Below are 14634 nucleotides of genomic sequence, written 5' to 3' on the forward strand. Positions count from 1 at the left end.
GGTGGAGCTGGATATTGGCATTCTAAAGAAAAACACCTGCAGAACTAGTCAAAAGAGCATTTGACTCGGAGCTTTGCTCCATATATCTTAAAGCAAAGTCTCTACATTTTGCATTGATATTGAGAAACTGGACACTGAACACAGACTTCCGCAAGCATTTGGAGATGATCGGCACTGATGATCTTCTGAGGTAGATCTACCTTAAGAGTAAGATTTCACTTTCAACCCTCATTAGATAAAGTGTCATTAAACTGCAGCACTTCAGAGCTTCCTCTGTGTTCTTGCTGGTTAGTGTCAAGTTGAGAAACTCTGAGTTTAGAATATTCACCTAAACACTGAAATGATAGGTGTAGCAACCCAATCTTAACCCTGGGATGTAACCTTCAGGGTTATCCAGAGCAGGGAGGACATCATCAGCTAAAGAACACATTTTCCACTCAATTCCTCCAATGCACATCCCTTCGTTGCTGCAGACTTTTCCCGTCATGTGTTGCATCACCACTGCAAACTGCCTTGCACCCCTCTCTAAATAGGTAGGTTTGAAAATAGATCTATTAATAAATACATTACAATACACTGACACCTTGCCATGATTATTTGGCTCTCCTTCCCCGATTTCCTGATGGACCTTTGCCAAGCACAAACATCTGGCTAAAGGAAAAGTTATTCACCTTTGGTAACATTTTTCCTGATGGACATGATCTTGCCACATACTTCACATCTTCCCCAGGTGGCTCCAGCATTGGAATGAATGTAGTGACTTCATAGAGGTGTCTCCCCCACATCAGTGATGCAGTTCGGGACATTGTATCCCCACACAATAAAAGCCATAACAAAATGATGTACCAAAACAAACAAAAATAATATTACCAATTACCTCTTCAAAGGAAGGAAGGGGGGAGAGCAATGAAAAATCAGTAGGATATCCATCAGAAAGAGCATTACTAAATGTAATTACATTTTACTTTTAGTGGGTGAGCCTTTCTGCAGGTTATTATCTGGAAAAAACTCCCAAAACAGCGACCATCCAGTAGCAGTGTCTGAGGAGTATCACAGATTGTAACCCAACAGTGGTTTTAGAATTGTTTTATAAAATTGACCCTGCTATGTTGCATCCAAATTAAAGAAGTAATACTTGCAAAAGTGTTTATGAAAGCTCAAGTGACAGCTTGACAAATCTCAGAGACCAGCATCTTTACGGTGGCAAGATCATTGGGTGTGGTGGTGTAGCAAGCTGGGACACCCAAGATAGGCACTCTTCAACGGAGTCCTGAGCCATGAATCAAAAGGCCTCCTTAAGGCTGAGTAGTAAGTACTCAGGTAGCCCCCTAAGAGGGAGAAAGAAGGACAATAGGGATTTGGTACTGAGATAGATAACTTCTGAAAGGAACTCACTAAACAGCTGTATGCCCTCACCACTGCTGTGCAGAAGACTTCTCCTCATGAGTGTTCCGGTGATGATGGGCCTCACTCTTACTGACCAGCACAGGGGTGTGGCGGGTAACATGGGAGTAGAAGTGGCGAGTGTGGAAGATGGTGAGAACCTGGGACACTAACCAGATCTCTTGTGACATGACTGGAGACTCATTGGCTTTCGGCTATGACGCGCCGAGGGTGCCATAGCTATGAGATACAGACTAGCCACCAGAGGGAGGTGCAGAGGTCCTACCTGAAGAAAATCAGTGGTGGGAAGAAATTCCGGCCAACGAGAGGGTCTATGACATCATGGCACCTGACTGAGCATCCTTTTCCGTAAATGACTCCTGTACTTCGTGTGCAAAAAGAACAGAAGATGGACGGAATGCTGAAAAATGCAAACGTTCATCCCCAGTCACAGAGATCTGGGTTTAATCCATTGTTTTTTTGCCCACCGCGCCACCCCAATTTGGACCCAGCTATATGCAAATCAGTCTTGACCCTGCCCTCTATGGGAGCTGTCCAGCCTGAACTGCCTGGCCAGGTCCTCTCTGGACTGAAAACAAGCATCCTGGGACTTCTTTCAGGATATCACCCCTCATCAGCCAGGCTAGCGTGAATCCAGTGGCACAGTGAGCACGGGACCCACGTATCGGCATACCCTTCCCACTTGGTGCAACAAAAGCAAAAAGTACAGACGATGGACGGAATGCTGAACAAAGCAAACATTCACCCACATTCATAGAGATCTGGGTTTAATGCGCCATTTTTTTGCCCACCATGCCACCCCAGTTTGGACCCAGCCATATGCAAATCAGTCTTGACCCTGCTCCCCATGGAAATATTGCCAGACCCTCAGGAAACTGTGATTTGAACTGCTGATAACTGCTCTAGCAACTTGTGGAATAAAAGTCCCAAAAGGGCAATAAGGAGAATTTTTCAAAAGAAAACTTTCTTTACAGTGCAAAGGGCACTGACCAGAAGAGGAAGGCTGGGACAGTGACTACGCTATGACTCAGGAAAACAATACCTCAGATTGACTCTATGAAAACCTTGCACAATGCCATGGATATCAAATGTAACTCCATTGAAAAGGAAGTGAATGAGGATGAACTGAAACAAGAGTCCTTTCAGGAAAGACTGAAATGAGTGGAGCAGTCACTAGCATTGGTGGAAGTACGTATGGGAATAGTGGAGCAGCATAAAACACTATGAAAAAGATCATGAAGGAGAAAGCAATAGGAGTTGTGTAGCTGAAAATATTGCAAAAATGAAACGGGGGCTTTTGCAGGAACAGTGTGACAGGTGGTGGGTCACTCTTCCGGACTTTGGGATCTTCTCACCATGAGGTAGATTTTCTCAGGTATGGGAGGAAAGTATTACTGTGAGCTTGCATCCATACTGGTGCAGGCAATCAATTTCTTCTTTATTAATAGTCACATTTGAAATTATATATTCATAGCCCAGGACCACTGCCCTTAGACAGGAGAGGAACATAGCAGTTCTTCCCTGTGCTTCAACTAGATTGATTAGGAGCCAGTGGTAACTGTGCCAGGATTGTATTGTAACCGATTGCCTGTTTTTTGTACAAAATACAAAAAAAATGCAACACCTTCAAATTTTGGTTTATCCAGAGAACAAAACATTTAGTCCAGACAAAAAGGCTGATAATTTTGATGTAAAAAAAAAAATTTTTAAGGGGCACACATTGGTCTGTAGATAAACTTACATAAATTAGTTCTTCATTCCAATTTTGATCTTGGAAGATTTCAAAAAGTTTTCTTGCTTCTGTTTTCCAGCAATCACGAATCACTATTGTTGTGCCTGTGGCAATATAAGAACAGTTACTATTTACATTAACAAGTCTTCATTGTTTTATTCATTTGTAAAATATGTAATGGACACACCACATACTAACTCATACATTAATAAACATGGAACTGCCTTCCAAACCATGTTGCTGGAATTAGGGACTATCTGGTACATTAGTAACATGTCCTCCATCACTGATAATTTTGGCTCCTGCAGGCCTTCTCTTCTGGATTAAGAGATGCAGCACCACCCAAAGCTCTCCACACCATCGGTGCTAACTTCACTTGTGGACTTGTGAACATCCCTTAAAGAAGGTGAAATAGTCTCTGTGGTTATACTGCGTTCCCTTGAATGAGCAAATCATTCTCAAAGCATCTTGATGTCATTGTTGGTCCTCAGCCATTCTTCGCACCTTTCAAAATCTAAAAGGAACTGCATTTAAAACTGAAACATATTTGCCAAGCTCTTCTTGGATCACTCCCTGACAAACACCACGCTTTCACTCACTTAAACAGCGAACCACTAAACAACTTACTAATTTAAGCCTTACAGAATTATTCCACTCCCATCAGTGACATTTCTCATCAGACCATGCCATGCCTCTTCAAGCCTCACTAACCAGAGCTCCCATATCTAAACAACAAAAACAGTTCCTTACAAATCTGGGCCTAATTCTCAATGGCCTGGCTGCACCTCTCGACTATACCTTATGTATCATTCCATGGCACATTTAAATCTGCCCTTAACTCTTATTATCCCTTAAGACTTTCACCCCAGTTGCCCTCCCCCCCAGCCCCTTTTCACTAACAGATGAAAACACATACACCAAAGCATTCGTGGGGACCATATGAAGGCTCTTAATATATTCACATTGACTTCCAACGGTGCTTTCAAGATTTATTTTATCTTACTCCAGACCCCATCCCCAACAGCAGCCCTATCCTATTCTATCAACTCTATAGTACCCCCCAGCAAACCAATCCAACATCTTTGAACCTGAGTGCTTTCTATTTCTCCTATCATACTAGCCTCCTCATTGCTTCGTACTCATATACTCCTCTCACTCTTTCTTCTCATCCCAATCATCTTATCATCTTTTCACTCTTCAATGGTCAAAGAATTAATCTTGAAATTTGTGAAATCGGAACTCTTGGGTGAAATGAAAGCATATTATGACGATTTTGATGAAAAAAGTGTTGATTATGTATTTGTTATGAGGGTAGATTATACCACCTAGTGTTATCAGAGGGAAAATTGTTTCAATTTGCCATGAAGGACTTTGAGGTAAAGCATGTACAAAACGTAATATGAAGACTTTATGCTGGTGGACTAGAGTGGATATAGAAACGGAAAGGTTTGTACAATTCTGCATGGAGTGTGAAAGTGCTGATAAATCTAAAAAAACTTTGAAACCTCCTGTGTTTAGGGTGTCCCAATTCACCATGGGAAGTGGTAGCAATAGACATCATGGGACCTATTAAATGGAGTAATGGTTCTTGTAAGTACGCTGTGGTACTAGTGAATATGTTTTCAAGATGAATGGAATTGGTCGTAGTTGGTAGAGTGTACACTGGTACAGTGATCAAACTTCTGGTAAACATTTTCTTGGGAGAGGGTTTTACGTCATCCATCTTAACAGATAATGGGGAGCAGTTTAAGCCTGGAAATGAAGAACATTTGTGGGTATTGAGCAGAGATCCACAGTACTTTATCATCCTAGGGGAAAGGGTGTTGGGGGGAGAGTGAACAGAACAGTTAAAGGTGTTTTACAATGGTCAGGGAAGAAAAGAGTGGGATGTGGAATTGAGAAAAATGTTATGGACTTATAGGGTGACTCTTCATTTTTCAGTGGGTGAGAGTCCATTTGGGTTGATGAAAGAACAAATATAGCATTCCAAAGTGAACCTTGGTTGCATGAAAAGAGGGGAAAAAAGCATGGTATGCGAAGGAAGAGAGGAAGTGCATTCTAGCATCCCAGTAGAAGAACAAGACACATTTTGATTCCAAACATGGAGTACGTGAGGTGAACTTAAAGGTGGGCCAGTGGGTCTGAGTCAAGTCAGTTTGGAAGGTTGCTAAAGAAAGTAGTACATTTAGTACTCCAAAACAGATTGTGAAGTCATGAACAACACTGTTGAATTGGATGATGACAGTATTTGTCCTACCAGTCTATAGCATTGGCAAGAAATGGTAATGGTAAGATTAAGGACATGAAGAACAGAATTGGGAATGATTCTGTAGACAAGTTTTGGTGACTGAGTTTCTTACCTGAAGTGGCAGGTGAGAAGAGCATCACTGAAATGGGATGTTGTTGTGAGTGTGAGAATGGGAGTGTTTATTTGGAAGAGGATGAAAGTTGTGGAAGTCAGAGAAGTCAAAAAGTTGCGGTGTCTGAGGAGGGTGTTGCTAATAGTGCATTGATGGGTGAAGAGAAAGGTAACATGAGGGCAAGCACCTTTAGTAGAAAAGAAACCTAAGAATTTAGAAGATTATGATTGCAGTATGTGAATTTATAAAATTTTAATTGCTGAATATTAGTATTTTGTTGTTTTGTTTTCACTCAAGGGAGGGGATGTGTGGTAATGGGTTTATGTTGTAGAGGGCAGAGAATGGAACAGGAATTTAGAGTGTAGAATGTCAGGTATGTTCTCTGTATTTAAGGCGTGGTGTTGAAATGTTCTGGCAATTGGAGAGTAGGGAAAGGACATTATACCTTTATGTATTTACTTGCATCCTATGAAGTTGTTCTAAATAAAGGACTTGAACTTACCTGGTGGTCTGTCATTATTATAGAGGCAACCAGAAAGAACACTAGTTCTCCTACTGTCTCACAAGGAGCCTTAGTAACTGGAAATAAACCTAACTGTATTATACCCGTCAACTTGATCCCTGGTCTAATGACTAGTAAAACCATAGTAAAACTCTGTGGAAGTCCAAATAGGGAATGCGATGGCTCAAAATATCCATGGGAATGCACTGTCTTGGGTACCAAAGATATGGTCAGGACCCTCCAGTCTGCGGTTAAGGCACTGTTGAAAATGTCCCTTTTTGCAGGGTTATCCCCAAACATTTTGCCTTCTTCCTATTTTTTCTGATCTGTTTTTGTAGGTTTATTGCCTCTGTGCACTTTACCACTGCAGATCAGTGCTAAAGTGCAAGTGTTCCCTGTGTAAATTGTATTGGTGATTAGTTTATCCATGATTGGCATATCTGATTTACTAGTAAGTCCCTAGTACAGTTCACTATGTGTGCAGAGAGCCTGTAAATCAAATGCTACTTATGTGGGCCTGGAGCACTGAGTGTGCCACCCACATAAGTAGCCTGTAAACATGCCTCAGGCCTACTACTGCAGTGTCAGTGTGTGCAGTCTTGCACTGCCAGTTCAACCTTGCAAGTGTACCCACTTGCCAGGCCCAAACCTTCCCTTTTACTACACGTAAGTCACCCCTAAGGTAGGCCCTAGGTAGCCCTATAGGCAGGTGCATTGTATTTAAAAGGTAGGACATGGTGTGTTTTATATGTCCTGATAGTGAAATACTAACAAATTTGTTTTTCACTGTTGCAAGGCTTATGTCTCACATAGGGTAACATAAGGACCTGTCTTTAAATATATTTTAAGTGCAGTTTCCCATTCGGAGGAAATAGAGATATGGAGTCGGGATCTCTGAACTAACAATTTAAAAATACATCTTTTGGTAAAGTTGGTTTTTAGATTGTCAGTTGGAAAATTGCATTTTTAGAAAGTGGGCATTTTCTTGCTTACCTATTCTGTGGCTCTGCCTTCTTGTGGAATCCACGTCTGGGTCAGACTGACAGTAGGGCTGATTGTAAATTCCCTCTGGACAGTGACACAAAGGGAACAGGAGAGGGTCCTGCATATCCTGATGAGCTTCCTGGGCTCGAGTGGCGAGGGAGGAGCTGACAACTGCACCTGAAAGGGCTGTGCCTTTCCTTACGCAATGCCACCCCCAACCCCCTGGTGTGTGTCTGGGGCAAGGTCTGGGCAAGGCAGGAGCTTGTCCACAGCGGAGACTTTCCTTTGAAGTTTGCCTACTTCAAAGGCAGAAATGGGTATAAGTAATGAACCCAAAAGCCCTGACTTTTAGAACACTTCTGAATCAAGAGTCTGCCATGGAGAAGAGCTGAAGAGCTGGAGGAGGGGTACTGCCCCATTGCTGTGTGCGCTCTGCTGGTTTGGCCTGCAGTTACTGCTTCTGCCTTAAAGAGGACAAAGACTGGACTTTGAAGTTACTTGTAAAGTTTCTCTAAGGGCTTGAAGTAGAGCTTGCCTTCTGTTGGAAGTCTCAGGGAGATCAAAGACTTTATCGGCCCACAACACTGGGAACTGTGTGTTTGGTGCTGCAACAGAAGAAAAACCACAATGGCGCCATCAACGATGCCACTGCCTGTACCATGACCTGATGATGCCGCACGGAGTCATGCCCCACTTCGCATCGTAACCCTGGTCTCACCGACACCACCTGATGCCGTCACCCAGCCGCTGCTTGAACCATGACCTGCGGGCTCTGCACTCCGCATCACCTTGCTCACACTGCAGCCTTAGCATCCCTGACAATGCTCTACGGTGACACCGAAGCTGCTGCCTGCACAGTGGCCTGAGGACACCGTTTGCGAGGTACACAAAGCACCGTCCCATCCTGCACCACAACCCCGGTCCACCGACGCCAGCACCATCGACTGCAGCTTCGTCAACAGATGCCCCTGCCTGCACCACAACCTGTGGGCGCAGCACAGAGCCCGCCCTGCATCGTACCACTGCCATGGGCCTCCCGATGTCAGCGCTTCAACAATGACGCACCGCTGCCTGCACCGAGACCTGGAGACACTGCATGTCGCACCGCCCCACTTCACAACGCAGCCCTGGATGCCGTTCCCGAGCTGCTGCCTGCACCATGACCTGTGGGCAAAGCACGTCGCATCATCCCACTTTGTACTGCTGTCACAACACCATCAATGCCAGCGCTCCTGACTTCGTCATTGCCGGGAGTTCAATATGCAATGTGTGGGACTTGAAGGGCCTGACGACTCCTGCACCGACCTCTAGAACTAACACCTGCCGACGCCAGCGACGTCGCTTCCCTGATCTCATTGCGAGGAACAAGACGCCCTACATTTTTAAGGTACTGTTTGCGGGTCTTCCTGACACCGTAGCTGGCCCTCGAACCTGCAGTCGGCCTGAACTGTTGGATTTGTTGTTCATGACGCTGTGATAGCCCCAGACAGTGCTATTGACTTCAAGGAACTGTATTATTAAGTAGTTCTTGCAAAATTCATATATTTATTACTGTATGTTGGATTTCTTTAGTTTTGGTCTTGTTTTACACAGATAAATATCGGCTATTTTTCTAAAATTGGTGTGTTGTCCTTTTGCAATGTTTTCACTGTATTACTATGCATCATGTGAAAATTCTTTACACATTGCTTCTGAGATAGGCCTGACTGCTTGTGCCAAGCTACCAAGGGGGTGAACAGGAGTTATCTGAGCTGTGTATCTCCCTTACCCTAACTAGAGTGAGGGTCCCTACGTGGACAGGGTGTAATCCGACTGCCAACTAGAGACCCCATTTCTAACGGGCACCCACAAAAATGCATGTCCTGAAATTAAGGTCTCAAGGTGTACAATTTTGTTGTAGGGGTAATATTTTCCAAAGGTGGGTTTCCCAGAGGCAGAAAAGGTGACAGCCAGAAGCAAGTTTCAGACTATAATAACACTTCCACACCTCTAAACTTCAAAGGCAGAGCAATTAAAACAAAGGAGTCCCATTCAAATGTCAGAACACAGAAGTCCATATCTACCCACTCTACACCTGGGTGATACAAAAGGAAAGAGCAGTCAAGAAGTGGCTTCATGAAGTGTAAAGGAAATACATGCTTAAGTATCCTGCCAGTATGAAAAGAGTGTCTCAGGGCTTCTTATGTTGTTTTTGACTGACGACATGCTATGCAGCAACACAATGAAACAGAGGAAGGATTATGCTAAGAAATCTTAAAAAACAATTAGAAAAAAAAGACGCCATACAAACCAACATTATGTAACACTGGGACTACAGAAGGAGATGACATGAGAAAAGAAGAGATGTACACTAGGGGAACACAGGAGTGTGGTATCTAACTAGAGTGTGCCACGCAGCCCGTTTATGCTGTTATGACAGTCAGCATTCTGGAATGGTAAGGTGACTGTGAAACAGCAGTTGGAGGAAGTCAGAAGCAGCTAGGAACTACCTGCTCTCCAAAAAAGCATTGTTACAACTTACCTTGGATTACGAATCTTCTTTCCACAAACTGGCGACAAGTTTCTCCATCGTGCTGCCTTCAAAACGGTCTACTGGCGGCTACTGGAGAGCAAGTTATGACAATTAGCTGCCGGACATTGACGTATAGCTCGCTGGTTGTGGTCAATTTCCTGGAGGTGTTCTGGATGTGCTGCATGGTTCATCTCGGTTCGCTGGTGGATAAGAGGAACTGCAGGACTGTGGAAGTGGTGCTGCGTTGTCTGGAAAGGGGATCGGCTCCTGGAGCGTGCATGCACTGGACGCATGCATGCAGTCCTCCTTGACGCACATAAGGAGCGTGCAGTCATTTTTAAGTCTGGCATTGGCACGTCGACGCACGTAAAGAGAGGGCCACCATTTTGAAGTCAGGCATTGGCATGCCACTCCGTATCCGTGCCTAGAAGGACATCATTTTAAGGTAAGGCAAAATGCCTTTTTTAAGGGTAACAAATGCCTGTACGTATCACATAAAACACCCGAGATAATAATTTCAAGGGGTTACCCCGATGCTGCGGACACCTTTTTCAACACTGTTCAGCTATTGTTAGATTGACAGTACTGTGTGTGTGTATTTTCATAGTGATTCATAGGGCGTAAGTGGAGCATACCTATTGTGGTCTAGGGAATCTTCTTATTAAATTTTTTCAGGGAAAAAAAAAAAGAAAAACATGTGCGCGCAAGCATTTTCTCTTACACCTCCTGTACCATTTCTTCCCAGAGCAGGTGAACCTGCAATGAAGTGGACGGATTAGAAAGATTATTTCCTAAACTATATTGCTGCCATTGAAGATGAGAGCAGGGAAGAATTTGAGTGTCAGAAGAAAACGTATACTTTTGCATAGTTTGGGAACAGAAGGTCAAAGAGTTTTTACCCAAATGTAAAAGAAAACAAGAGCTAGTGATGATCCTGATGTGTTCAAACACGCCTTGGGAGATTTAGACGCACATTACCAACCTATTGTTTGTGCAGCTATGGACAGATTTAATTTCTTTTAACGCAAACAAGGCAAGGTTAAAAGAGTTGATGAGTATTTGTCTGCTCTTAAAAAGTTGGCAATCATTTGCAAGTTTGGACAACTACACGATGAACTTATTCATGATCAAATTCTAATGCATTCTAATAATGTAGGGGTGCAAGAAAAGCTATGGGTATGTGGAGATGCTTCCATGAACGAAATTCTTGCCATAGTAAAGAAAGCAGAATTATCAAAGCATTGTGCCTAAGCTGCTCTGAGCAATAAAGTTATGAATGAGGAGAAGATGTTTGTTAATATAAGGAGTGCTATGCAAAAACCTGGACCGAGGAAATATTTGCAGGAGAAAAGTGCTGTGTTTTACAGATGTGGGAACAAAGGACATTTTCGAGAGACAAGAGTTGCCCTGCAACTAAATCTAAATGTGCCTATTGTGGCATTATGGGGCATTTTGCGAAGGTTTGTAGGAAAAAAGTTAATAATTCAGTGGTTAGGTGTGATGGGGATGGGCAGGAATGTCCTGTTGAGGGTTCTGAATCAGAGGACGAAGATTGTATCTTAAGTATTGAAACACTGTGTTAGGAATCAACGTGATGAAAAAGAAAGATTTGTGTGATATGAAAATTGGAGGTGTACAGATACTTATGGTAGCTGATTCATGATCACCTTATACTATCATTTGTAAAGACACCTGGGAGGAAAAATTCTCAAAATTACTAGGAGGTGAATTATCACCTTCCAGTGTTCACCCAGTTACATTTACGGGTGAGAGGATTCCTATAGTGGGATGTAAGAGTTTAACGTTTGAATTTATAGGCAGGGAGGCACAAAGTACTGTGATTGTTGCAGGCAAAAGGACCATCTATGTTAGGGTGGATAGATTAAGGAGCATTAGGAGCCATACTAAATCCTAGTAGTGATACACAAGTATTATCTCTAGAGGAACCTCGTAAACTATTAGAAGATGAGTTATTAAAGAAATTCTCCCTAGTATTTTCGGGTAATGTGGGCAAACTATCCAAATTTAAACATAAAATTGTAGTTAAGGAAGGAGCTACCCCAGTATGCCACCAAGTGAGGAACATTCCCATGAAAGTGAAGGAAGCTGTAATGCATGAACTAGACCAGTGTTTTTCAACCTTTTTTGGACAAAGGCACACTTGTTTCATGAAAAAAATCACGAGGCACACCACCATTAGAAAATGTTAAAAAATTTAACTCTGTGCCTATATTGACTATATATAAAGTAATTCTCTTGAATAGGAATCAAATAAACACAAAGAAAGTATTTTATAATTACTTTATTATGAAATAGTAAGTAAACAGAAATATGAAAAATTATAAAATACTTTATTCAGTGCGCAACCTGGGCCTGTTTGGCTGAACACAAAGCTGATATTCTGGCTGGAATCGAAGAAAGACACACACGTAGCTCTTCGTCAACAGCTCTCAGTCTCTCTCTGTATTTAGTTTTTATAGCAATCATGCTTGAAAAGCTCATCTCACACAGATATGTAGTGGAAAATGGGAGCAATGTCAAAATAGCTTTGTTTGCCAGAAGGGGGAACTCCTTGGCAGTATCCAACCAAAAACTGTCCAAAGGTAGATCAGCAAATCTTAGCTTGAAACCACGATTTTGTCTCAGTTCAGTTAGTTCCTCCTGCTCCTGTAAAGTCATGTCCTTTCCACCAACTGATGCTGAGCTATAAGGGTCCCTAACCCAGTCAAGGCATTCAGTGGAGACTGAAGAGAAATAAAATGACAACTTCTCCTCAAGAGTTTTTAAATGTTTAACTATTATCTCACACAGTGCAGCAGTGTGAACACCTTGCCATTGCTTGGTGAGTGTGAACATTTCAAGATTGCCACTTTCCACGTGTTGATGCCAGAGTTACACCTTTGAACGGAATCCATTTATTTTATCTGTACTTGTAAGCAGGTTTTCATTTCGGCCTTGCATTCGTGTGTTCAGTTCATTCAGATGATGAAATATATCTGCCAGGTATGCCAGCCTTGCACACCACTCATTACTTGCAAGCAGCTTTGCGTAATCTGACCTCTCATTTGTCAGAAACACTTTAAGTTCCTCCCGCAGCTCATACACACGAACCAAGACCTTGCCACGCGACAACCACCGGACCTCCGTATGAAACAGCAAGGTTTTATGCTTCGCTCCTCACACAAAGCTGCAAATATGCGAGTTTTCACGGGTCGTGACTTTACAAAGTTTACCATGCGCACAACATCATCCAACACATGAACTAGGTCTGCTGGTAAAGTCTTGGCTACGAGGGCCTCACGGTGTAAAAAACAATGCGTAACAATAACATCTGGATTTCTTTCCTTCACTCTGCTTACAAAGCCTTTGGTGCGCCCGACCATGGCTGCAGCTCCATCGGTGCAGACACTTGTGCAGTTTTCCCACTTAAGTCCTCCTTGTTCAAGGTATTCTGATGTGACCCGAAAAATTTCTTCTCCTGTTGTTTTTTCTGGCAATGCCTTGCAAAAAAAGAAGTTTCTCTAATTGCATCACCATCAACAAAACGCATATTGGCCAAGAGTTGAGCATGTCCACTGATATCAGTAGACTCGTCAAGTTGCAATGCAAATTTCTCACTGATACGGATCTTTTCCAAAACCACACTTTCGATGTCTGCAGACATGTCATTAATACGTCTGGAAATTGTGTTGTCTGAGAGAGGGACTTTGGCTATTTCCTTAGCTGCTTCAGGTCCGAGCATCTCCTCTACAATAGCTTTGCAGGCGGGAAGTATTAATGTCTCTGCCACAGTGTGCGACTTTTTTGACTTGGCTATAAGTTCAGCAACTTGATAGCTAGCTTTAAGAGCTCTTTCATTTACCTTTGTGGTTTTTCTCATGAAAGTTGCCTCTTTCTCCGTGTTTTCACGCAGGCGAACAAAATAGTCTGCATTCTTGTTTTGAAGCGAAGGGTGTTTCGTTTGGAGATGGCGTTTAAGTTTGCTTGGGACCATAGCACTGTTAGCTAGCCTTTCACCACACACCACGCACAGTGGAGTTGGTTTGTTTGCATCTCCGGTGAAAGTAAATCCAAATGAAATATAGCTTTCGCTATATTGCCTTGTGCCAGAGAATTTGCTTGAGCTAACCATCTTTGCTTTCTTTTGATCCACACTCATACTTGGGCTCTCATCTGGCTCCAAATTTTGTTCAGAGTCCAGTTCTTTCCTTTTCAAAAACTTGTCCATCACTGCAGTATCTCACTGTCACTCAGTACTTACTGCGCTTGTCTCCTCCAGATAGCCGCTGTCCGTCACACTCAGCACTCTTCTGCGCATGTCTCCATCCAGATCCATCAGTCAGCGCTCTTCTGCTCATGTTTCCTCCAAATCCAGATCCATTGGTGCTCTTCTGCTCATCGGCGATCTACTGCGATGTCTCCTCCTGTCCTCCTCCTGTTAGTGTAACAGTGACACCGGAGCTATTTATAGTTAGGTTGGAGGCTCTGGTGGGCTCTGGTGGCTCCAGCATTACCGGCAAGAAAAACAGAAATAATACCAAGGTAAGTGACGGGGTTTCTCTGGGGTTTCTATTACCGTAGAAGAGGGGAAGGGGTTGTGGGGTGACAGGTACATAGTGGAGTTACCCGGTGCAAGCAATAACGGGTAATGGTGAGGGGTCTCTAGTCTAATAGCTGTCAAATGACTCTCAGGGAGGGAGATGTAAGGTAACTCACACACGTCATGAAAGGCCTGTCAGTCTCCAATAATGGTTCTCCACATCTAGGACATGAAGTGTGCTTTCTGTGGCTATCTAGATTGAAGTAGGGACCTGCTTTGATCAGAGCCGCTATTTAAACTGTGTGGACTCTATCATAGCAAAACTGTACTTATTATGTGTACCGAACCACAATATTTTGGTTCTCGATATTTAGGCCTCAAATGTTTTGCCCCACAATATTTCAACATACAGTCGTCTGCATGGAGCCCAGTCTCCATCTACTGTCAATGCACACGCCAGAAGGATTAAGATAGCATGGTGTTTTTAACACCAATGGCGCAGTTTCAAGGGTCAAGTATCAGGTTTTGGAGACTGAGTTCAATCTGAAACCTCGGAGACGCTGGTTTAGAAGCATCTGGTTACGTAGACATCAAATTGGT

At 43.1% G+C, this 14634-nt stretch overlaps 1 protein-coding gene across 1 annotated transcript in view; it reads right to left on the reverse strand.

Annotated features, from left to right (window-relative positions):
* LOC138262410 (uncharacterized) overlaps positions 1–14634 on the reverse strand; it is a 232154-nt gene that overhangs the window by 13913 nt on the left and 203607 nt on the right. Inside the window, exon 15 of the mRNA XM_069212312.1 lies at positions 3146–3240. Coding sequence (XP_069068413.1) covers positions 3146–3240 — 95 coding nt within the window. The remainder of the gene's footprint in view (positions 1–3145; positions 3241–14634) is intronic.

The sequence above is a fragment of the Pleurodeles waltl genome, chromosome 2_1 (genome assembly GCF_031143425.1).
Source record: "Pleurodeles waltl isolate 20211129_DDA chromosome 2_1, aPleWal1.hap1.20221129, whole genome shotgun sequence".
Taxonomy (NCBI): Eukaryota; Metazoa; Chordata; class Amphibia; order Caudata; family Salamandridae; genus Pleurodeles; species Pleurodeles waltl.